We start from the raw sequence: 26,585 nt of genomic DNA, 5'->3' as shown, positions 1-26,585 counted from the left end.
GGTTTGCCAGAGTTTAGTTTTGAGTTCGAAAATTTGGGATGAATTTTCAGAATCAGAATATGTCTCTCTGACTGCATCCCATACATCTTTTGCAGTAGGCAGAAACAAGTACGTCTTTCCGATGGTGAGTTTCATGGAGTTTATCAGCCAAGCAGTAACCAATGAGTTTTCTGAGTTCCATTTTTGGAGAAGAACCGTGTTGGTTGAGGCCGGCTTTGTTATCTCCCCAGTCAGGTAACCTAATTTTCCTTTCCCATTGACAATTAACTTGATGGATTGAGCCCATTCTCGAAAATTCTTCCTGTTTAATTTTTCCACGGTTAATTGGAATGATAAATTCTCTCCCATGCCTATGGCAGAGGCGATTTCTAACTCTCCATTGAAGAAGTCAGAGGTTGTAGAGCCTCTGCTATTGGCGGTGGCTTCTGTCATTATTTTGGCTGGTTAGTTGACGAGCCTGTGCTCTGATACCATGAAGAGAAAGATTATAAATTTCTTCTTATTTAATATAAGTTATACATCGTCCCTTTTATAGTACAAAGAAGGGAAAAATAAAAGGAAAGAAAAAATTGCCTACAAAATCTAAAAATTACAATAATCAATCAATCCATTAATTACAACTCTAACTATGGAAATAAATAATTCCTAAAATTATCGTGATTTCATTACTAGTATCCTTGAGTTTTCAAAATCTTTGCAAATCTATCGAACCATGCCCTTGGTGACTGCTTAAGACCATACAAAGACTTTTTGAGTTTACACACTTGATTTTCATCATTATTTTTGTTTTAAGTCTAGAGGTATTGTCATATAGACTTCTTCTTTCGGTTCTCCATTCAAAAATGCGTTTTTGATATCCAGTTGTTGAAGGGGCCAGTCTAGATTCACTGCTAGGGACAAGAGAACGCGAATTGTATTTAATTTTGTCATTGGTGCAAATGTTTCTATGTAATCGATGTTATAAGTTTGTGTGTACCCTTTGGCAACTAGACGAGGTTTATAGTGTTTTATTGTTCCATCGGCTTTGTACTTCACATTAAAAACCCATTTGCATCCTACATGTCTACTCCCTTTAGGTAGGTTTACCACTTTCCAAGTTTCATTTTTCTTTAGAACTCTCGTTTCCTCCATTACTGCATTTCTCCATATTGATGATTCCAAAGCTTCTTGTATATTTCTTGGAATTTTTGTTTTTGTCAAGATTAGTTGTGAAAACACGAAATCCGGTAGATAGAGCATAATAAGAAACGAATTTTGAAATAGGATGGAGAGTACATAATCGAGTTTGTTTTCTAAGAGCAATAGATATATCATTACCTGGAGATATAAGGGTTCTCATCAGGTCCAATCACCGGTTCCAACTCTCTTGGTGTCTCAAGTGTGAAAATTTCCTTATGCTTTGATTTAGGCTTCCTTGTGTAAACTAGTATCTCCTTATCACTTTGTTTTTCAATATCTCCACTTAAGTTCAAGTTTCCTTCTGTATATGACACATTAGAAGGTAGAGTGACGTTTGATAGACTGTAATTCAAGAATTGAATTTAAACTCACTGCAACAAGGAGAAATGTTGAGAAAAGCTTCCTAAATTGGATTAAGAGAACGTTATTGTAATTAAAAGAACTTAAGGGAAATACAAATCTTCCTCACTTAATTTCTGCTTAACTATCTCCTCCCCCCTCCCCTCCTCCCATGTTTATTTATACCCTTCCTTCAACTAACTCTAACAACTTCCTAACAAATTTACTGACTCAGCATTCCTTCCAAAGTTTTCCTGTGGAGTCTTGCTGTCACGTGATGGCTTTCCCACCATATACTTGCTTGACCTTCTTATGCATTGTATAAGTGAATTTAATCGGGGGTTATCAGACGGGTTCTGTATTTAGATCATTAGGGGGAATTTCAAAATCTAAGAATTCCCAATTCAAGAACCGATCTTCATTTAGATTCTACTCCCTGAAGAGAAGGTTTTTTAAAGTAAGGTGTGTTCTCGAAGAAGGTTACATCTAGGCTAACAAAGACGGATCATAGCATCTGTAGCCTTTTTGAGTGGGTGAGCATTCAATGAACACACTTGATTGCACATAGTTCAAGTTTGTTATGATGATGGGAGTGAATGTGTACAAAGGTAGTACTACCAAACACTTTTAGAGGTAGATTTGAAGTAAGACGAGAAGTAGGGAAATGTTTTTGGAATCTTTGGATAGGTGTGTCGAAGGAAAGGTTACGACTTGGCATACGGTTGATGCAGTATGTAGATGTGAGAATTGCATTACCCAAGAATGTTTTTGGTATGTTTGTAGTAAACGTTGAGGCACAAGCAGCTTCGAGTAGATGCTTATTTTTTTGTTCAACAATCCCATTTTGCTAGGAAGTGTTGACACGTGAACTTTGGTAAATTATTCCATATTGTTTGAGGTAGTCTTGTAGATTGGCATTAAAGTATTCTGTGTCATTGTTAGTGCGTAGGATTTGAGGTCGTGTTTGAAATTGGGTTTTAATTATTGAGTGAAAATTTATAAATATTGAGCGAACATCAATTTTTTCTTTTAGTGGATATACCCAACATACCCGAGTGTGGTCGTCAATAAATGTGACGAACCATTTTGTATGGGTGCGATTATGATTTCGAGAAGGTCCCCATAAATCACTGTGAATCATGACAAATGGTTTGGATGGTTTGTATGTGGAACTTAGGAAAATTGAACGCTGATATTTTGCAAATTCACAGCTTTCACATTGAAACTCACTCGTAGTTTTATTCAAAAAAATGGAGGGAATGTACATTTTTTAAGTATGGAAAACTATGATGACCCATTCTATAGCGCTATAACAAAAGTTCACTATATCTAGAAGTAAATGCTGAATTACAACTTGTAAGTTGACCTAGTTTACTCATATTAGCTTCCTTGAAGTAGTACAATTCCTCACACTCTTTAGCACTGTCAATCGTCTTCCGCAATGAAAGGTCTTGAAAAATACTATAAGGGGGAAAAAATTAGCAAAGCAATTGGAAGTTTTTGTTAACTGACTGATAGATAACAAGTTACAGGATAAATTCGGAACATGAAGGACGTATTCTATGGTTATGGTTTCAGATATTCGAATACTTTCTTTTCCTGCAATAGATGAGAGTGAGCCATCTGCAATTTTTATTTTAACATTTCTGGCACAGGTTGAGTACAATGAGAATAGGAGGTATGAGTCCGTCATGTGATCGGACGCACCTGAGTCAATAATTCATGGTGTTTTAAATTGTGAGCTGTGCAAGGCTTTTAGAAAATTACCTTTATGGGCTAGTGAACTAGATTGACTTTTAGAGGAAAGCTGACAAGATGTTTGAAGACTAGAGAATATTTGATAAATTTGCTCCATTTGTTCAAAATTGAATTCTCCGTTTGAAGTAGAATTTTGTCTTAGCTTGGTACCCCTGGCTTCTAATATTGTCTTAGTTTCTTGTTGGTGGGCTTCTCGTGAATTTCCCAACATGTATCTTTTTTTTTGTCCTAGCCTTCGATTGGTTGCTTTGGGCCTAGCCCATTGGATAGCCCATTAGATGACCCTTTAGATATGAAGATTGTAATAGTAAGCTTGTCAATTTTTGAAAATTCAGACGGCCCTACTACAATTTTAGAAGATTGTATATCTTGAGGCCCTAACTCCAATTTTAAAACCCATTATAGTGGGCCCATATGCTTTAGACAAGAGGGCCGACGTCTCCACTACAGAAGGTCCGATTTCCTTCGACATCTTCTTCCTCCTGCTTTCCTCTCTTCTCACTTTGGAAAATACTTCGCGCATCGAGGGTAGTGGCCACCAATCAAGTATTCGCCCTCGCGGTTAAGACTGGCTAAGAACTTGTAAACCCTTTCATTTTCAACCATTTTTTGTATCTCACTCTATCTCGAGGACACTCCCATGCTTCTTCAAAATTCAAATCAAGTTCTTGTCAGAGAGAGGTCATCTCCATGTAGTACTCCGTCACTTCCCTTTCTCCTTGTTCTGCTTACCACAGACGGTCTTAATTTCAAATATTGGAGAGCAGTTTTAGAGTCAGAATACATCTCCTTCACTGCGCCCCATATGTCTTTTGCTGCATGCAAAAATAGATAGTGATGCTACCAAAAATCGTACCTGCAGATTTTCCGAGCTTGATGATTTAGATTAAGCACGATCGTAGTCTTCCGGTACCTGAAACAAAGGCAACGATGTATGTTCTCATCACCTCTCCGATGCTTAAGTCAGAAAGGGAATTATATGCATGAGGCTATAAACTGGAGAATAATGAAAAACGTACCTGAATAATGGCTCAAAGTTTTGTATTTATAGTAGTAAACAACATTCTCCTAGTGGGACTCAACTAGCTGGATGTCCTTATCTGTTGGAGTCTGTACAGTTAAGGAGTTGGTCAAATACCATAATTTTATGTGGGATAGAATCCTTGCGGGAGTCAAGTATATGGTTGAGTTAGAATCCTAATTGCATAGGAATTCTAAAGGGTCAACAATCGTAGGTTTTGAGGGGAATCATATGCTCGAGGACTGCTTATGTTCGAGGACAAGTATCGCAATATGTAAAGCAACCAGACAGGGAGTGCTCGAGCATGATAGCTCGGGGAGACTATGCTCAAGCACTCCATATGTGGAATTGCAAGTTCAACTAAAATTGGTCGTCGGGATAATTGGTGATCGGGTTGCAGGGAATGTCAGTATCATTGGCCCCCGTGCACATATGCTCGAAACCTTCGCTCGAGGATATGATGCAAAGAGGCTCGAAGGCGACTGATGTGCAAAAGCTTGGGCTTTTGAAGACGAGTGAGCGAAGCTGACGTGGTGATGACATCAGCTCTAAACGAGTAAAGCGGTGGAAGGGTTGAGCCCTTGGATGGTAGACACGTGGCGTGATCGGACGGTTGTGCCAGCGACTTTTGGGCCCCCACTCAGGTCTCCTATAAATACTCCTTTCAGTATTCATCTTTACTTTTTTACTCTCAGTAAATTTTTCTCGCAATCGTCAGTATCAGGTAAGAGCTCGAGAACTTAAGTTTATTTAGAAAGGTCTTAGCTTGGAATAGGATGTCGAGTAGTGAAGGAGACACATCGTCTTCCGGGTCTAGGTCTACACCCGAGGACTTAGGACAGTCCATAGTACCGATGGCAGTACCTATTAGTGCTCAGCCTCGAGCTCGGGATAATCCGATGTCACTTAGGTTCCCAGATCAACCCTGTAGGTTTAAGGAACACTTAGCGATATCGACGACTAGGGAATATGGCCTTATGTCGGGTTGTGATATAAGGCATCTCGAGGATGGGGATAGGATGGCTATAGCTCGGGAAAAAGAGTTCGTGATTTTCAGAGATTCTTTAAAAGGGAGGTTTAGGTGGCCCGTGCACCCATTCTGTCACCCTGTTGACCGAGCATAATATGAGCCCCGGGCAGTTAGTGCCGAATAGGTAGAGGATGTTGACCTATTTTTTTGTAGCTTGTAGGTACCTAGAAATTACCCCATACCTAGACTTATGCAGGATGGTGTTCGACCTGAAACAACTTCCCCAATTCTAGTGTTTTGCCTACCTTTCATCCCGAGGAGGGTTTAGGATCCCGAGGATGCCTAGTTCGTTAAAAGGGTGGAAGGAAAAATGGTTTTACATCGTGACTCAAGATCTCGACCTACCTTTTAGTCCTCAATGGGTCTTACGAGATACTGCGAGGTTTTGTGAGGGTCAAGCCTATTTTGAGTCCTTAGAGAGGGATAGGCTGATGTTAGAAAATCTCGAGCCTTTGGTGTACGATATAGATGACGTCCTCGGGGATGACATCCTCGATCTCGCGAATGTGAAAGGCATCGAGGGTAGGATATGCACTTTCAATGTTTTCGTTATTCTACCTATGTTTGTAATACTCCTGCTCGTGCTAATGTCGGGTGATTTTGCAAAAATGACGTTTGATCCTGCTGCCTTACGTCATGCGGTTAACAAGAAGTCCAAGGTCCCCCAGGCTCGGGCTCCCGGCCAAAAGAGGGGACAAAAGAGAGCTCGAGATTCCAAGCTCGAGAAATAGAGGAATGCCTCGACGAAACTTCACGGCCAAGGGGGAAATCCCTGGCCATAGAGCGGGAGAGGGTTGAGCACCCAACCCCTCAGGGTACACCTCGAAGCATCCCTCAATCTCGAGGTCCTATCGAAGTCGTTGATCTCGAGGATGGGGCTCTGCCAACATGCTCTGTCCCATCAGAGGACCAAACCCGAGGCCAATTTTTGCCGAGCATTGTTAACCAGTACCGAGGAAGTATTGGCTTTGATGATGGCATGAGGGCCCTCGAGGCCATGACGCTGAAGGTACGTCGATCATGTAATCCGAACTTTATTTGTTCAGGTATTTTTACGTCTTTTTTAATCAAGGCTTTATTAAACTTCCGTTCGTCCATTTTTTCCAGACGTTAAGCATTGCTCGAGGTCTATCTTTGAAAGGAAAAGATGAGTCCTCCAAATTGACTGACCTCGAGGACTCCCTAGCGGCTCGTGATAAAAGAATTGCCGACCTTGAGGCCGAGCGCGCTCAGCTGCTAAGGGAGCGTGAGCAGATGAATAGCGAGCTCATGAAAGCTCGAGAAGAAGTTGGTGCCATAAAGGATGAGGCTGAGGAGGTGAAGCTGAAGCTTGAAAATATTCATAGGGATTATGAAGGGAAGTTGGTCCAAGCTCGAGCTGACTCAGTCGAGGAGTTTAAGAAGTATGATGTCTTTAATGAGCTCAAGGGCGAATACGCAATGGGCTCGTACTTTTATGCCCTGAAAAAGGCTCGAGCATTCATTCGCGCGAAGCCAGACGCAACGCCCGAGGACTTGAAAACTATCCCACTGGTGGCAGAGGACCTCACCCTCTCGGAGTCCAAGGAGAACGTTGATGATGAGGAGGTCGACATTGAGGTTGACGACATCGAGGAAGATCAGCCCAGCTAGAATACCGAGGACTAGACTTCTTGATTATTCATTTTGATCATGTTTTTGTATTTTGAACAAGTATTTTGCTCGATCTTAGTTAATGTTCTATTTATCGATTTTTTTCAACGTATGGGGTGTGTAGCTGACGACTTAGGCATCTTGACGATCAGGACAAATTTAAATAGCTCAACGTTTAAGACGAGTAATGGATGACTCGACGCTTAAGATGAAATAATAACTTGACGTCTAAATATTAATCTCTACGTTTAAGATGTAACAATAACTTGACGTCTGAATATTAATCTCAACGCCTAAGATGAATTAACAACTCGACACCTAAGATGAATTAATAACTTGTCGCCGATGCCTAAGATGTATTAATATCTCGACGCCTAAAATGAATTAAGAACTCGACACCTAGATTAATTAAATATCTCTATGCCTAAGATGAGTTAACAACTCGACGCCTAGATTAATTAAATATCTCAACGCCTAAATGAAGTTTTAGGCTTGACATATTTATTCACCGACAACAAAGATTTATTTTTGTCATGCTCGACCAATTTGACTCTCTGGAGGATTGAATTTCACAATCATTTTCGAAATTGTGTTTAGCTCAAGCATGTATACAAATTATCTCGAGGACTTAATTTTGTAAAATCATTTTTTGACATTATGCATTCGGCTCGAGCATATTATGCCTGTTTATCCCGAGGATTGAATGACAATGTAATTGTATCGACCTATAGTGTGATTCCCGAGGACAGTAATGGCCTTTTTATAAAATCTATCACGTCGTTGATTGGGCACTGTGTGCTCGGGAATGTTACTTATAAGTGTGTTTGTGGCTTAGCTTTTTTGATTGCTTGCGCGGGGCAAGGCTTTTTAATCGCTTGCGCGGGGCAATGCTTTTTGTAGCTAGATCATATTTTGACGAATAGCTTAATTCTTATTATACTTTAAAAATAGACTGGCACACAGGCCTGACTACCGAAAAATAAAACTTGGCACGCAAGCCTGAGAATTGAAAACGTGAACCTTGACGCGCAGGCCTGACTACTGATAACTGGAAGACCAAGTTACTTGTATCTTTAAATTCTCGGCATTCCATGGTCTTGGAAGTGGTCTGATGTATCCCCTTAAACTGTATGTGCCTCCTTGGAGTTGTCGTATGACTTCGAAGGGCCCTTCCCAAACTGGTCCTACCTTGCTCGGGGCATGACCTGCTGCTTCGACCCTTCTTAACACAAGGTCTCCGACTCTGAATCTCCGCGTCCTCACTTTTTTATTGAAGTACTTTGCTGTTTTATCTTGGTAGGAGGCCATTCTTAAAGCTGCCTGATCACGAACTTCTTCCAAGAGGTCGAGATGTTCAGTGGTACGCCCTGCATCTTCGGGCTCAAGCCTCCTTTGGCTAGGCAACTTGACTTCAACAGGGATGGTGGCCTCAATACCAAAAGCCAACATGAAGAGGGTTTCCCTCGGGACGTTCTATACGTCAAAAGTATGGAAGGTAACTCGTCAGACCAGGAACCTCTTGCATCCCCGATCCTTGTACGGAGGTCTTGCAATATAATCTGATTCGTCACTTCGACGAGACCATTACTTTGAGGATGGGAAACTGATGTCAAACGGTGATCAACTCTTAGGTTGGAACAGAAGTTTTTAAATTGTGTATTGTCAAACTGCCTACCATTATCAGTTATGAGGACTTTCGGTATCCCGAACCTGCATATGATGGATCTCCAAATGAAACTTCTTAACTTCGGCTATGAAATTGTCGCTAAAGGCTCGGCCTCCACTCACTTAGTGAAATACTCTACAGCCACAGCCACAAACTTCAATTGCCCTCTAGTTATTGGAAAGGGACCAAGGATGTCAATTCTCCACTGCTCAAATGGGGCTATGCAACTAATGCTAGTGAGGTCCTCTACGGGAGGGTGGATGACATTACCAAATCTTTGGCACTTGTCACACTTCTTGACATATTCTTGGGCGTCTTTCTTCTTGATTGGCCAATAATATCCATACCTTATGAGCTTGAAGGCTATTGCCCGAGCTCCTTGATGGATCCCACATACTCCTTCATGAACTTCTTCTAGGGCCTGGGATGATTTGGAAGTCCTAAGGCATCTGAGGTACGGAAGTATGAGGCTCCTGCGAAATAAAACTCCTTCAATCATGCAATACCACGGAGCTTTGGACCGGATACTTCTCGCTGCTCGAGGATCTTCTGGAAGACTGCCATGTTTTATGAAGTCCACTATTGGATCCATCCACGATGGTTCATTATCAATATCCATGATGCCTATGGGCTGGTTGATGTTTGGCTTGGTTACAATTCTAACGTGGACTGTCTTGTGAAGCCCATCTATTCCCATGAACACCAATCTTGACAAGGCATCGGCCTTACAATTCTCAGCCCGAGAAATTTTCACAATTTCACAACTCTTGAACTTTCTTTGGAGATCATGCACTTTCAAGCAGTATAAGCTCATCTTCTCGTCCTTCCTATCGAACGTCCCTTCGATTTGTCCAACCACCAACTAGGAATCACTGTAAATTTTGATATTTTCAAGCTCGAGATGTATGGCGAGTTCCATGGTTATGATGACGGCCTCATACTCTGCCTCATTATTGGTCGCCTCAAATTCGAACCTGAGTGCGCATTGAATGTTTATAAGCATGTCCGGGCTTATGATTATGACCCCTGCGCCAAAGCCCGAGGAGTTTGATGCTCCATCTACGAAAATTTCTCATACACCTGTGGTCGAGCTCGAGCTACCATCTGGCCCCCGAGGCCTTGGGGTGAGTTTTGCAATGAAGTCAGCTAAGGCCTGAGCTTTGATAGATGGACGGGGCTTGAACTCTATGTTAAATTCTCCGAGTTCAATTGCCCACCTCAGTAATCTTCCCGAGACATCTGGTTTCTGAAGAATGTGTTTTAGAGGCTAATTGGTGAGCACTACAATAGGATGTGACTGAAAATATTGTCGAAGTTTTCGTGCTGCCACTATCAGTGCAAGGGCAAGTTGTTCTGTCAAAGTGTATCTTGTTTCTGCATCAAGTAGGACTTTACTTACTTAATAAATAGGTTGCTGGGCCCTGTAACCTCTTTCACCAAGACACCACTCACTGCATTCTGAGATACGGTTAAGTATAAATACAGAGTATACTCAGGCTCGGGTTTGGTGAGGATAGGAGGAGATTCCAATGTCTGCTTGAGCTTTTGAAAAGCCTTCTCGCACTCCTCATTCCATTCAAAGCAATGATTATCCCTGAGGGCTTTGAAGAAGGGGAAACACCTGTCTACTGCTCGGGACATGAACCTGTTTAAGGCAGCTACCTTGCCTGTCAAATTTTGAATCTCTTTCTTGGTCCTTGGTAATTCCATTGCTGCCAGAACTTGAATCTTGTTGGGGTTGGCCTCAATCCCCCGATGAGTGATCATGAAATCCAGAAACTTTCCTGAAGCTATGCCGAATACACACTTCTCCGGGTTGAGCTTCATCTTATATTTTCGTAGGGTGACGAACACCTCCTCTAGGTCGGATATGTGTTCCTCCACCTTCTTACTCTTTACAACCATGTCGTCCACATAGGCCTCGATGTTCTTCCCTATCAAATCGGCGAAGACTTTGTTGATGAGCCTCCGATATGTCGTCCCAGCATTTTTTAATCCAAATGGTATCACCCTATAGCAATATATGGCTGAATCAGTCATGAATGAAGTCTTCTCTTGGTCTTTTTTAGCCATGAGGTTTGATGATACCCTAAGAATGCATCTAAGAAGCTGTACAGCTTATGTCCGGATGTGCTATCCACAAGGTTATCAATCCTTGGTAGCGGGTAGCTGTCCTTTGGGCACGCCTTATTAAGATCTGTGAAGTCAATACAGACCCTTCATTTACCACTGGCTTTTTTCACTAGAACAATATTAGCGAGCCAATCGGGGTATTGGACTTCCCTTATGAACCCCGCTCTCAACAATTTGCCGACTTCTTCCTGAATGACCACACGTCTTTTCGGCACAAACTGTCTCTTCCTTTGCTTAACAAGTTTGGCCCCTGGGCTGATATTGAGTTTATGGACAGCTACTTCTGGGTCTATCCCTGGCATATCCCTCACCTTCCATGCAAAAACATCAATGTTGCAGGACAGACAATTGATGACTTCTTCCCGGAGGTTGGCCTTGAGATCCCGATCAATAGTAACGACTTTTCCGTGCTCGAGCTCGACCACTTCCAATTCTTCAACGGGGGCCAATCTACCCCTTGACTCGAGCTCGAGCTTGAGGTCTGAAAGTTGCATGACGTCAGCACTCATTCCTCGGATGCTAGTAACATAGCACTGTCTGGCAGATGTTTGGTCTCCTCAAACTACTCCGATGCCATGACCTGTGGGGAACTTCATGGTCAGGTGGAAAGTTGACACAATAGCTTGGATCTTGTTCAGTAGGGGTCTTCCCAAAATGATGTTGTAGGCCATTGGGGTATTAACCACTTAGAATGATGTGATCTCCGTTACTTGTGTATTACCAGTTCCTAATATAAGCGGGAGCTCGACGATGCCTTCAGCGATAATGACGCCACCACCAAATCCCTATAGGGGAGTTTTTACTGCTTTGAGCTGTTTGGGAGAGATCCGCACTTTGGCAAAAGCCTCCTGCGAGAGTATATTTGCTGCACCGCCATTATCAACTAGAATCCTCTTTACTTCGAAGTTAGCCACAACCGCAGAGACGACCAAGGCATCGTCATGAGGATATGATATTCCTTCCAAATCTCTTGCTCCAAAAGTGATGTCTTTGACTTCATCACGGGATTCTCTTGGGGTATGAGCATGTTGGCGGGCATACTGCTTTCGCCCACTACTTGTGTCTCCATCGGATGCTATGCCCCCAACGATAATATTAATGATTCCGGCAATGGGTTGAGCACTGCTTCCGGCCCCAGGCTCTTTCCGATTGTTACGATCATTCCTTGGTCGTTTATCATGACCAATGTAATTCTTTAAAAATCCTCTTTTGATAAGAGCTTCAATTTCTCGCTATAAAGCATGACAATCCTCTGTAGTATGCCCATGATCCGGTGAAATTCGCAATAATTGCTCCTATATCTTGTGTCAGGGGACGACTTCATCCTTGAAGGCCACTTTAACTCTTTCATATCCTTAACCTCCATCAAGATGTTTGTCTTAGAGGTGTTCAACCGAGTGAGAGGTGCTGACGGCGCCTCGTTCCTGGGCTTATCCCGAATGCCGGGGGACGGATCATGTTGCCTCTTGTTCTCGGTCTTTTCATGGGAAGGACCAAGTCTCCTTGGATTTAGTTTCCTCCATATTAATGTATTTTTCAGCTCGGGTGAGGAGCTCGGTCACTGTTTGCGGCGGGGTCTTTGATAAAGACATCTTGAAAGCTTCACATCTTACGGCGTAATTGAGGGCGGAGACAGCTGCTGTGATGTGAAGGTCGGGTATCTGAAGCCTTTCCTTGTTGAACCTTGTCATAAATCCTCGTAGGGTTTGAGTTGGTCCCTGGCGAAGTTGCATGAGAGAGGCCGTGGTCTTCCTGATTCGTTTGCTACTTGAAAAGAAGGCTGAGAACTTATCGGCCAAATCTGAGAATGAGGTTATGGAGTTGGGCTCTAATGTCGATAACCAATCCCTAACAGTATTAGGCAGCGTTTGTGGAAAGGCTTTGCACATAACCTGATCCGGCGCAACTTGCAAGTTCATGACATCAGTGTATACATTGAGATGGTTGATGGGGTCAGTCGTCCCATCATGCTCTTTAATGCGAAGATATTTGAATCTGTCGGGCAAGAGATATGACAATATCTCTGGCGTGAATGGAGTGTTAGGGGTGAAACTTGTTGGCCCCCGAGCATTCCGTTGCACGCCAGCTGTAATTCCTTCTTGAATGATCCGAGCAATTTCACCGGAATCCATGGCGACCGATCTCGAGCCCGAGGCCATATTGTGAATAACCGAGGTTCCTACTTCGCCAGTTGCGGGATTTAGTGGTCGTGCTCGAGCATCAGCCATAAACCACCATGCTCCGCCTGCGCTGGCGACGGATGTGAATTTCTTTGACTTAACAGTTACGTGAGCGTGGCCACCTGCTAACGGAGCTCTTCAAAGGCTTCGGTTGTGATGACCGCTGGCAGAGGTGCGGGCACTCCTGACGATTCTTCATGGGGAGCCGGTTGATCTTCAGCAGTATGAGGGATAGGAGCGGATGAGCTTGCGGCAGGAAGACCTGATCGTGTGTTAACCATGGCTTTTGGTAGCATTCCCATAGACGATGCCAATAATGCTACCAAAAATCGTACCTGCAGATTTTTCGAGCTTGATGATTTGGATTGAGCACGATCGTAGTCTTCCGATACCTGAAACAAAGGCAACAAAGTATATTCTCGTCGCCCCTCCGATGCTTAAGTCAGAAAGAAAATTATATGTATGAGGCTATAAATTGGAGAATAATGAAAATCGTACCTGAATAATGGCTCAATGTTCTGTATTTATAATAGTAAGCGACATTCCTCTAGTAGGACTCAACTAGCTGGATGTCCTTATCTGTTGGAGTCCTGTACAGTTAAGGAGTTAGTCAAATACCATAATTATATGTGGGATAGAATCCTTGCGGGAGTCAAGTATATGGTTGAGTTAGAGTCCTAATTGCATAGGAATTCTAAAGGGTCAACAATCGTAGGTTGTGAGGGGGAGTATATGCTCGAGGACAAGTATCGCAATATGTAAAGTAGCCAGACAGGGAGTGTTTGAGCATGATAGCCCAGGGAGACCATGCTCGAGCACTCCATATGTGGAATTGCAAGTTCAGCTAAAATTGGTCGTCGGGATAATTAGTGATCGGATTGCAGGGAATGTCAGTGTCATATAGGTTTTTCCAATAGTGGGTTTCATTGAAATTACGAGCGAAGATGTCACTGTCAAGTTTTCTAAACTCCACTTCTTCAAGAGGACAGGGTCTGTAGGTTTCTTCGTATCACTGGTAATGTAACCAATCTTCCCTTTATTGTCAATGATTAACTTTATTGACTGAGCCCCATTCTTGATAGTTCATTTCGTTTAGTTTTTCAACTGTGGGATAGGAGGAGGAGTTATCGGGACTGTGTGACTCCATTATTGAGGTGGCTTCGGTTCCATCGTTTGATGGTTCAGTGGTCATCGACCCTTTACTGTTGACAGGGATATCCGCCATTAGTTGCTAGGTTTGAAGGACCTAGCTCTGATACCATATAGACAGAGAAAATATTCTGTGTATCTCTATATATTTTACAACTTCATCACATCCAATTTATTCTACACTAGAAGAAAAGAAAAGGAAAACATGATCTGCTAATTCTGGAGATAAATTACCCTACCAAATAACTCGAAAACTACAATCTATTATTAATACAATTTCCATTCTAGGTTTCTACAATTGTCTTATCAGTTTTATCCATGACTTTTTTCCTTTAAAAGCAGGGACACGTGAATGCATGATAGAAGAATTGCACCCCCTCTGTTCTTGAATGAGTTTAGTGATGTGTGAATAAGTTTCATATTGGCCCTGCACCCCACTTCTGTTAACATGTACATTTCCCATAATATGTCTGTTTAGGATGTTTGGTCAAAGTTCTGAATATAAATAGCATTTGATGTATGTGACCAGTTTGAAGATTGGTTTATTTTCTATGCTTCGAGTACAACCAATAGGTAACTTTAGAGCCAACAGAATATCATGAGCACATATTTCCAGAATCATTCAATTTCTCATGCATGCTTTAAAATGTTCTCAATTAGTGCAATGTTGGGACATTTACTGGAAATGTTGTGGATGACTAATTTGCGTGCTTTTTGATCAAAATTCCTTCCTTTTCCCCCTTTGATGAAATCAACATACCATTTACCTACAATCATCTGCACAAGTTTCATAGATCTGAAGCTAATGCGCTGATGGGTGTTTGTCATGACAGGTATCGTGACCAGTTTGTGGTTGCCAATTTTGACAGTGCTCCAACAGCTGATTCAGAAAACTACAGCAAGCTAGACACAGGAGATTGCGACGAGCACGAACAGCGTGTAAGGGCTTATCAGAAACTGCATGACATGTTATATTGTTATTTGTTAAAAAAAATGTTCTCTTCAAAGCATAGATTGCCCTCTGTTGTCATTTCATAAGTGTTGCTCAAATTGGAAATTCTTATTGATTACAGAGTTCACAAAGAATGGGAAAAAGTGTGTGTGGGTGGGAGGGGTGGGTTAATATAGTTGAACGAGAAAGTTTGTAAGGTTAGGTTGCTTGGAAACTCTTCGGTACTTGGAGCGTGCAAATTGGGAATCTCCTTCTGCTTTGTTGTCTCCTTTGGTCTACTCAGTTATAGGGAGGGATAAAGGAGGTTGAGATTTGTCATTTTCTGAATTGCTATACTAGAAAATGATTTTCTTAGAGCTTCTTAACAGCCGTAGAGTTTCGACATTTTTCTGTATGGATTTTTCAATTTGCTCCTGGACTCTTGATATCTGAATCCTGCCTAACTGAAAGTTGAAATATTTTGATATCGATCATCTCCTTTGCAAGCCTAGTTCTTAGTCCTAGTATGACCTCTTGGTTTCTCAATGACTTCTAATTTCTCTTGATGCGCAGAGAAGAGTTTGTTCAGATAGTTTTATTGGTAGAACCTTAAAACTCTACCGAGGATGTTCTTTTGCAAGCAAAGATTGGAGTGTATAGGATTAACACTGGGATTTGAATTTATCCATCTACCGTACAGGCAATTATGAAAAGTTTTATGGCATCAAGCTCGAGTTCAGACAGACCTGACAAATTTTTGTCATACATGGTGCCGTCAGTTGGTGAGGTAAAGAATACTAAAAAATGAAAATGTGCTTAAATATTTTTGTTGATTTAGCCTTGATTTTTCACTTGGCTAATTTGTCACCTTTTATTTGTTGAATGGTGGCAGCTGAAGAAGGATATGGATGATGAAAACGAAGATATCGTTTATTCATGTATCCGAGAGTATCACTTTGATGTGCGTAATGTATCTTATTGTCAGTTTCAAACGTCTTTTAGTGCAACTGTTCACATATCATATCTTGATAATTGCTTCACAGGTTCGAGGTGATGATGCAGATGACCCTACGACATATCTCTTGGTATTTGGTGATTCAGAAGCTAAATATCTGGTAAGTTTCTAATTTTTAGCTTGTAAATTCTGTAGGGGAGACCTCTTTGTACTAATTCACATCGAACTTCTAATAGCCACTTCCGACAAGGCTCCTTTTAAGGAAAAAGAGAGCGAGGGAAGGAAAATCAAGTGACACAGTTGAATACTTTCCTGTGCCTAAAAGGTTGACGGTTAGGAACAGATCCACTGTTTCTGCCAGAGAATTGAAAGATGCCGAGGTATGTTTGATGTGACCCTTGATTCTTCCATAGTGTTCATTGTTATAGCTATAATGTCAATATCATCTCATGGCGTGCATATGAGCAGGATTGTTTAGCTTCAACGGGAAGATTTGGTGCGGATGGGAAGGGTGTAAATCATCCTGATGCTGATGATCACTATGGTGGAGCTGAAGATTATTTTTCTGATTAGTTACTCCTTTTATGCTCTGGACAATAAACTGTTATGAAAAAGAAAGCTTTGTAGTAAGATTTTTTACCTGAAATTTTAGTTCAGTCTTTGGACATACTTAGGGCTGCACAAAAAATCGCAAACCAAATCGAAATAGTTGGTTTAGGTCCACATTGACCCGTGGTTTTTCCTCGAATCAAACCATTTCAAAAATCTCACAAAATTGAATCGAACCGTTTTTAAATTTTTTAATTAAAATATTAATTTTATTAACTTATAAATTTTATAGTTTTTACTTTGGGAACAATACATAATTAAGATCTTTAGTATGCACAATTTCAAATCTAAGAAACATATTTCAAATATTCAGAAATCAGGTTATAAATTGATATATAATATATAGTATATATTATATACGGAGAAGATATATATAAACATGGTATGAAAAATTATAGTTCCTGAAACCAAGGAGCCAGTTACCATTTCAAAAGAATCTTCCAAAAAATTGCATTTCTATGCAAAAAAGTTACCATTTCAAAAGAATCTTCCAAAAAATTGCATTTCTATGCAAAAAAGCCAGAAATATCAAAATGGCGCAATTCATCGCGATTCCCACCCACAAAAACTGCAATTGAAAATTATTTGTTTACAGAGGTCACAAGCAATCGAATTAAGAGAACATAATCAGTCATCAGTGCGTGCTTTTACAATTTGCATTATCATCCATATGTGATTTAAAGTGTGTTTTATTTCAATAAAAGAATGGATTGTAGACGAAGACTTTCATTATTTATTCGTATTGATGTTATAGTGGTTACAATCGAGTATTATAGGTGAATCAAAATTAAAAATTGCATAGTGCATTGCAAATGTGAGTGTGTGACCAAAAGTCGTGGCAATGTGATATTGGTCACAGTTCCATATTCTGTAGCGTAAAATGTGTGTGCATGAGGCAAGAGTTTTTGTCTGTGACGTTCAAATTCCTTTGTTACGCATGCCGAGTTATGGAAAACATACCAAAAACTCTCTATCACTTAAATTTATCTTTGTGACCATGTTTTGTGTTTGTGATCATAATTCTTCTCTGTGTCAACAAATCTCCATTATCTCTGTGACCTACATCTGAATGAATTGTGACTAGGAATGATATTTTTTACTGAAATTTTCTTGTGCACTATTGCAGAAATGGGATATGTTCAGACATGCTTGCTATATGGAGCACATTCATCATTGGTGTTGCTCGACCATAACTACTGTTATGTGAAGCTTATGACATTAATGATTACAGTTTTGGAAATTTATCATCCATTTGTGACCAGTGGAAAAATATAGATGCACACTTGAAATATGACTGTATTGTTATCTATAAGGGTCCGTTTGATTGCAAAGATCGAATTTGAGTGGAAAGAAAACGAATTTCAGGGAACTGAATTACCTAGAAATTGTGTTTCCTATGAATTGTAAATTATTGTGTTTTATTAGTATAATTTTTCACTTGGAAAGTGTTGAAACAAAAGTATTTTTTGGTGTTCGTTTGGCTTTATTTTACATGAAAATTGTCAATTATATGGATTGAATTTACTGGTATTGGGGATGAAATTTATTTCCATTGCCAAAACAAAAAAATCAAGAAAATCATCTATCTTTTGGTGTTCGTTTGACTTTGTTTTACATGAAAATTGTCAATTAAAGAGAAATATTTTTTTACAATAATTTTTAGAATTTATTTTCATTGTCCAAAAATAAAAAAAAGTCAACAGTAGTCGGGAAATTCAATTCCCACCATATGGTGGGAATTGATTTTCCCACAAAAGCAAGAAAAATGCAATTTCCAAGAAATCCAAAAATTCCTATTCCATAGAAAATAAATCTCAATCAAACACGCCAAAGTCGGAAAATGACATCCAAATTTCATTTTCTATGGAAATAAATTGCCAATCAAACGGTGCCTAACTGTTTCTTGTGAAATTAGGACCCTGAGACGAAATATTGTACATTTTAAATTAGATTAAAATCTGTGATGATTTTGATAGATATGTGACATATGACACTGAAAAAATGACAATGCATGTATAATCTGTGACCTGCACAACATGTTTTGTGACCAGTGAAATTTAAATAGTGGGATGCTATCCTCAGTATTGGGATTTGCTGTTGATACCCAACATCTAAAGTGTAAAGTAAGTGAGACATACAGGCAATGTTATAGAATGATTTATGATCTGCGACCTATTAATCTGACATTGCAGGATCGAAATAAGGTATTTATGACATACTAATAGTATCATACGTAGATTGTGACCTGTAGATATTGGTTGCAATATTATCCTTGACCAAATATTTATATCGTATGCTTAAAAGTAAGAGAATTGTGACGTATCGACAATATCATTACATTATTTTTTTATCTATAGATATTGGTGACCTACTAAAACTGTGAATTGTGACTTGAGCATGCAAATGTGAATTGTACCCTGTGCACACAAACCTATGACCCCGAGCCTGTGTACACAAATATTTGACCTATAACATTTTATCATAAATTTGAGCTTTGACTATGTCACCTATGCACACAAAATCGTTTTCCTATGACCTGGGCAAATAAGTATGTGACATGTGACCTGGGCAAAAAAATATGTGACCTTTGATTAAGAATTGAATTATAATATAGCCATGATAATATGTGACCTGTGACCTGGGCAAACAAATCTGTGATCTTTGACCTGTGTTTAACAATTGCCTTATAACATATACATGATAATAAAAGACCTATGACCTAATAAAGTATAAATTGTATTGAACATTCAAACAACAATAGAAATGCGAAACTATCTGAAGACATATGAGCAACCACAATTTCAGTTTATTTCATGAACATAAATAATTCAAAATATACATACATCCTGTTCCCAACATTCGTAAACATAACACATCTACTAGTCATTAAACTGGGATTCTACAACCACTCTATTTCAATGCTCTCTCATTTTGGTTTCATCAGCTTTGTCATCTTCTTAATCTCCTCATGTTTAAAGAATAATGTAGCGATGTCCAACTTAGCTCGACTAGTATTAAACACCATCGGCATAGATTCATGTCATTACCCGGAAAACCATACATCTTGTGGAATCATATATTTTCATTCCTGCATCACATTAAATAAAGTATGAACTACAATCTAAGAAATATATTGTGCATGTACACACAATCATCTAACAGAAATTACATTTGACTATCTAAGAATTCGTGACTAAAACATTACAGAATCTTAATAGTATGCATAGGTGACATAGTCAAAGCTCTAAAAACCATTACTAAAACATTACTAAAACATCTCACAGTCTCAACATAGTTCATATTGTTGGTCACAATACACATTCCATATATTTGCAATTAACAGTAGACAATGTAATTGTTTAAGACTCGCCATGAAAGATTGTCTAATTTTTCATCTCTGTCGATTACTCATACAACCCAGGTGAAAAAATTGGAACACACTATTTTTCATGCAACCGAGTATGAGTCCATATTGGACACACCCACCATAAAAGTCATAAAATATATTGGTCACAAGGATCATATTAATAGGTCACAGACGAAAGTGAAACATGCTACTTTTCAGATGGTAATAAATATGCATAACATTTAGTAATATAACCATATTTCTCGAATCGGAGAAATTTCCAACCAAATTTACAATTGGCAGGTCATACTTACCCAATAAATTTGAAAAATAAATTACCCATAATCTCAAAGGACAATAAAATAAACTTACCACCTTCGATTTAGGTTTTTGCGTGTCAATCGGAGTTTTGAGGGTTTCTATACAAACTTTTTTTGTGACTTTCGACCTTCTTCATTTTTTACGTTCACAGATGGTTGGATGTGGAACTTCGCGAAATGGGAATCGAAGGCAAGAGTTCAAAAGAGATAATTTCAGAGCTCTCTGATTCAGTAAAACACATGTTCATGGAGTTGATTGACACAATAAGTTGTTTAAGAGATGGCCCTTCCAAATGGTAGATCAAGGTTTTGGCCACCAATTCAATGCACAGAATATGTCAAAACACTTATGCTAAGTCTTGATAACAAAGAGAGTGAATGCAGTAATGGAAGATGGAGTTCAATCGCGAATGAAATTAAGGGGAGATATTTGAGGATTCAGTTATGAATCAATTTTTAAGAGATAGTGTTTACAAATTTAAAAACTCTCTCTTCAGTTTAATGTAAATGTCGGCAATGATTACGTTGAATAAATATTTATTTACAAGATAATAAAATATTAATTAAAACCTGATTATTGAAATATGAAATTTAATCCTTGATTTCTGAAAGTGGAATATTAAAAGCCGCCCAGGCTGTAATTTCCTCTTTCACTTTTCAGAAGTAAATACCAATTTAATAATACAAATTACAATAAGCCCATTGAAATAATTATAAGAAGTAAATTAGGTTCATTATTGGTTCATGGCTTAACAAGTTCACAACACATGTCCCCATCCGATATCTTAAGTAAACTAAAAGTATTCCCAAATTCTATCAAACTAGTACTGCTACCTTCTATTTTTTTTAAATAGTTAAATAATGAAATTCATCAATTCTCAATAAACGTAAATTCTATCAATCTTTGTACATCTAAACATATCATTTTCAATAATTTTTAGCATCTTACTAGCAAGACAGAATGAGTTGTAACCAAACTATAATAGTAGAATTTGACTCTACCTTTACCAATTGTCATGTGACAATGAAAGTCAAACAAAAAGAGGTAAATAAAAATGAAGAAACTTGTATTTGTTCTAATAATATCTTTTAGCAACCAACATTGAAAATAATTTATTCATGTGTTTCATGGTAAGTATGAATGTAATTTAACATTTAGCATCATTAATTTTTGTTTAAACTTATATGTTAACTTGTTTTAAATATATTATTATAATGTCGATAGGTAAACTACAAATTAAAACCGAACCAAACCAAACCGTTAATTATTGTTTTGTTTAGTTTGGTTTGAAAAATAAAATGGTTTTGCCTTTTTCCAAACCACTTGAAATGGTTTGGGTTGAAAATAAAGCGCAAATCGTCCAAATCGAATTTCGTTCACCCCTAGGGCATAGCATGAATTGGCTTCATATATTTTCTTTATTTGACTTGCCTATTTTTGTTTTTTTTTTTTCATTTTACCTAATATGATTTAGGTAATTATTTATAAGAACAAAAGAGAGAGTCCATATTGTAGAAACTGTGAAGGTATTAGTTCCTTATTCATATGCTATAAAATTATATGTAAGGCATGATTAATACGAGTTGTGCCCAAAGAACACAAAGTTATGTAAAACCCAGCAAATGTACGCAATCCATCCCCAGGTCATGATGGACACAAACAAGAATCTCAATATTACTAGTATAAATTCTTGTTATCAATATTAGAGTTTTCATGGAAATGAAATGTATTTCTAAATCAAGAGTATCTTCAAGAGACTTTCTATTTTTAAAAATATACTCTGCAATTTAGATAATATCTATAAATTTAGAGACTAAAAATTATTAAGTATTCCAATAGGCTCTTTATATTTAACATCTTATTTTACTACTCTCAAAAAGTATTTATTATTTCTCTCTATCTTTTATTTGTATTAGCTACCCTCCAAATTGTTATATTATTTTCCTCCATTTAAAATTTTAAACAATCTCTTGAAGCATAATTTTAAGAGTTGACTTTAAAATAAGAATGATATTATGTTTAAAGAGTTTGTTGGAAATACTCTAAAATTACCAAAAAAGACACTTCGAGTCACAGGACGCCATCGAGTGGACACTATAAGTATGACCTGATTTTCAACCAAGATACAATTATTATAATAAAATGCCGAGTATCTTGAGTTCTATGCATCACATAAGCCTACATTCTCATTGCCAGGAACTGCTACTAGAGAGATGAGTCTTGCACTTCTTTACTATCAGACAGTTGAGATTCATGCTTTGCTGCAGCTTGCAACTCCCTGCTTTGGACATCAGCCAATGAAGGAGATTCATGTATGTTGAGAAAAATGTAGGGAAATCTGAATACTTAATGAACTCCGAGGCACGAAAAAACGTTATCTTTTAAGAGATGTTTCTCCTCTATCCAACAAAGTCACAACTAGGATATGATAGGAAATCTCTCTCAGGATACAATGGAGACGTTTGATTCAAATTGTGACTATTTGATCAAACCAAGAAAACACTCGAAAATAGCTGATTGATGCCAAGAGAAAGAAAGAAAAATAAATTTTTTAATGTATTTTGCAAACGAGAATTCGCCCAGAATTTATAGAAATTGAGGCAACCGTTTGAATAGGTGCATCCCTTGAAATCCTTGCATACACTAGTCGAGACGGCAAATCATTCGTAAAACAAAAATAAATACATGCAAAATGATGAAAAGTAATTCAGCCACATCAGCCACAAAAATAAATACATGCAAAATAAATACTTGATTCTTTACTATGCAAATCAGCCACATCAGAATGTATAAGACCAAGTAATTCAGATGTTCGCATAACAGATTTATGTGGTTTACACGTTATTTTACCTTGAACACATATTTCACATTTGTTAACATCATCAAACTTACATTTAGGAATAATTCCTAAATTATGCATGTTCTCAATGGATTTATAATTTATGTGGCCTAATCTAACATACCATAAAGGTAAAGAATCAACAGTATAAGCAAAGTTATCATTTATTAGATTCATTTTGAACATACCATTACATGAGTAACCTTTTCCGACAAATACATTATTCTTAGATACTATAAAGCTATCAGACTCAATTACAAGCTTAAAACCTGCCTTGTTAAGGCAATCCCCAGAAATCAGGTTCTTGGTCATTTCAGGCACATGGAGAACTTCTGCCAAAGTCAGATTCTTTCCCAAAGTGAATTTCAGTTCAACTGATCCAATTCCAACAACTTTGGTACGAACATTGTTACCCATTTTTACTTCTCTTCCATCGGTGCATTCTTTGTAAGTCTTGTACTGAGATTTGTCATTACTTACATGAATTGTAGCTCCGGTATCCAGCCACCATCCTACTTCAAATCCAACTAAGTTGACTTCTTCCACCACAGCAACAAAGTTTGGATCATGATTTCCATCAGTCACATTTACTTGATCCTTCTTTGTTTTTTCGTTCTTTGCCTTCTCGTCTTTTATTCGATGTCGGCATTCACGAGCAATATGACCAGATTTCTTGCAGTAGAAACAATCCCCCTTGAATTTTTTCTTAGAGGTTTCTGCATAATCTTCCTTAGAACTGGAGGTTTTACGCTTCTTGTTACCCTTATGATTTCCTTGAACCATGTTTGCCTTTTCTGCCGCTTGATCATTATTCTCTCATTTACGAGAGTCTTCTTCAATACGCAAATGACGCATGAGGGATTCAAGGGTATGCTTGGTTTCATCATGTTTGAGTTTCTTTTTATAGCCATTCCATGAACTTGGTAATTTTGCAATAATGGCTCCAACTTGAAATGCATCAGGCAAGACAATTTCGGCATTCTTAAGATTACTAACAATAAGTTGTAATTCATGTACCTGGACAAGAACGAACTTACTGTCCGTCATCTTGAAATCAAAGTAATTATCGATCAAGAGTTTCTGGTTGCTTGCTTCTTCAATACGATACTTGTTGTCCAATGTCAGCCACAATTCTTTTGCTGTTCCAATAGTCCTGTGTACGCTGTAAACAGAATCTGATAGTGCATTCAGAATATGGCCTCTGCACAGAAAATCATCATCCTTCCGTTTCTTTCGCTGTTCCTGTAATTCCTTCTTGCGTTCATCTGAATCGTCTGCTTTTTCTTCTGGACTAGGCGTGAGATCATCACTCAAAATGTAGGATAGTTTGATTGCTGTCAAGAAGAATAAAACCTTCTCCTGCCAACGCGTGTAGTTATGTCCATCAAACCGATCAAAACGAATCAAATCTTGATTCATGACTTGAATTGAAGGTGCCACAGATTCATTTACTGTCAGATCTTGAAACGAAGACATCTCTTAAAACGGTTGAGAAAAATGTAGGGAAATCTGAATACTTAATGAACTCCAAGGCATGAAAAAAGTTATCTTTTAAGAGATGTTTCTCCCCTATCCAACAAAATCACAACTGGGGTATGATAGAAAATCTCTCTCAGGATACAATGGAGACGTTTGATTCAAATTGTGACTATTTGATCAAACCAAGAAGACACTCAAAAATAACTTATTGATGACAAGAGAAAGAAAGAAGAATAAATTTTTTAATGTATTTTGCAAACGATAATTCGTCCAAAATTTATAGAAATTGAGGCAACCGTTTGAATAGGTGTGTCCCTTAAAATCCTTGCATACACTAGTCGGGGTGGCAAATCATTCGCAAAACAAAAATAAATACATGCAAAATGATGAAAAATATCTAACAATGTCGACCATTTTGATTTGTTTCTAACTTGTCAGCACCTCCTCGTCGAACTGGAGCTAGCACTAAATTGAAAGTGGAGGACCAAAAACAACATTAGTTTACATCGAGGATAATTGTTGAATATTTGTTCAAAATCAATAGAATGATAATGAACTAATTGTTGGGCTCAATTGTGGAATTGGTAGAATCAAAAGAAATTGAAAAATGCAAAATTTGATTTTTTGTCTATGCGTATGCACGACTTAATTTTGTGTGTACGCGAGATGTGTTTTGACAAAATTCGAATTAAATTTTGCTTCTACTATGCGTACGCACCGTTTATACTATGTGTACGCATAGTGTTAAAAAATAGCTGTTGGCTGATTTTTCAATTTGAAACTTGGGAGATCAGCCACATCAGAATGTATAAGACCAAGTAATTTAGATGTTCGCATAACAGATTTATGTGGTTTACACGTTATTTTACCTTGAACACATATTTCACATTTGTTAACATCATCAAACTTACATTTAGGAATAATTCCTAAATTATGCATGTTCTCAATGGATTTATAATTTATGTGGCCTAATCTAACATACCATAAAGGTAAAGAATCAACAGTATAAGCAAAGTTATCATTTATTAGATTCATTTTGAACATACCATTACATGAGTAACCTTTTCCGACAAATACATTATTCTTAGATACTATAAAGCTATCAGACTCAATTACAAGCTTAAAACCTGCCTTGTTAAGGCAATCCCCAGAAATCAGGTTCTTGGTCATTTCAGGCACATGGAGAACTTCTGCCAAAGTCAGATTCTTTCCCAAAGTGAATTTCAGTTCAACTGATCCAATTCCAACAACTTTGGTACGAACATTGTTACCCATTTTTACTTCTCTTCCATCGGTGCATTCTTTGTAAGTCTTGTACTGAGATTTGTCATTACTTACATGAATTGTAGCTCCGGTATCCAGCCACCATCCTACTTCAAATCCAACTAAGTTGACTTCTTCCACCACAGCAACAAAGTTTGGATCATGATTTCCATCAGTCACATTTACTTGATCCTTCTTTGTTTTTTCGTTCTTTGCCTTCTCGTCTTTTATTCGATGTCGGCATTCACGAGCAATATGATCAGATTTTTTGCAGTAGAAACAATCCCCCTTGAATTTTTTCTTAGAGATTTCTGCATAATCTTCCTTAGAACTGGAGTTTTTACGCTTCTTGTTACCCTTATGATTTCCTTGAACCATGTTTGCCTTTTCTGCCGCTTGATCATTATTCTCTCATTTACGAGAGTCTTCTTCAATACGCAAATGACGCATGAGGGATTCAAGGGTATGCTTGGTTTCATCATGTTTGAGTTTCTTTTTATAGCCATTCCATGAACTTGGTAATTTTGCAATAATGGCTCCAACTTGAAATGCATCAGGCAAGACAATTTCGGCATTCTTAAGATTACTAACAATAAGTTGTAATTCATGTACCTGGACAAGAACGAACTTACTGTCCGTCATCTTGAAATCAAAGTAATTATCGATCAAGAGTTTCTGGTTGCTTGCTTCTTCAATACGATACTTGTTGTCCAATGCCAACCACAATTCTTTTGTTGTTCCGATAGTCCTGTGTG

General features: G+C 38.4%; 1 protein-coding gene across 2 annotated transcripts in view; it reads left to right on the top strand.

The window, feature by feature from the left end:
- Positions 1 to 16,619, top strand: part of LOC111401569 (protein PAF1 homolog) — a 28,613-nt gene extending 11,994 nt beyond the window's left edge. For both annotated transcript variants that reach the window (XM_023029363.1, XM_023029362.1), the window contains exons 8-13: positions 14,921 to 15,026; positions 15,719 to 15,805; positions 15,911 to 15,979; positions 16,062 to 16,133; positions 16,210 to 16,353; positions 16,442 to 16,619. In XM_023029363.1, the coding sequence (XP_022885131.1) occupies positions 14,921 to 15,026; positions 15,719 to 15,805; positions 15,911 to 15,979; positions 16,062 to 16,133; positions 16,210 to 16,353; positions 16,442 to 16,546 (583 nt within the window). In that variant the 3' untranslated portion in view covers positions 16,547 to 16,619. The remainder of the gene's footprint in view (positions 1 to 14,920; positions 15,027 to 15,718; positions 15,806 to 15,910; positions 15,980 to 16,061; positions 16,134 to 16,209; positions 16,354 to 16,441) is intronic.
- Positions 16,620 to 26,585: the final 9,966 nt, after the last annotated feature.

Source organism: Olea europaea, chromosome 10, assembly GCF_002742605.1.
Source record: "Olea europaea var. sylvestris chromosome 10, O_europaea_v1, whole genome shotgun sequence".
NCBI classification, from domain to species: domain Eukaryota; kingdom Viridiplantae; phylum Streptophyta; class Magnoliopsida; order Lamiales; family Oleaceae; genus Olea; species Olea europaea.
Note: the sequence above shows the minus strand (reverse complement) of the source record. Positions and strands in the feature narration are given on the sequence as shown.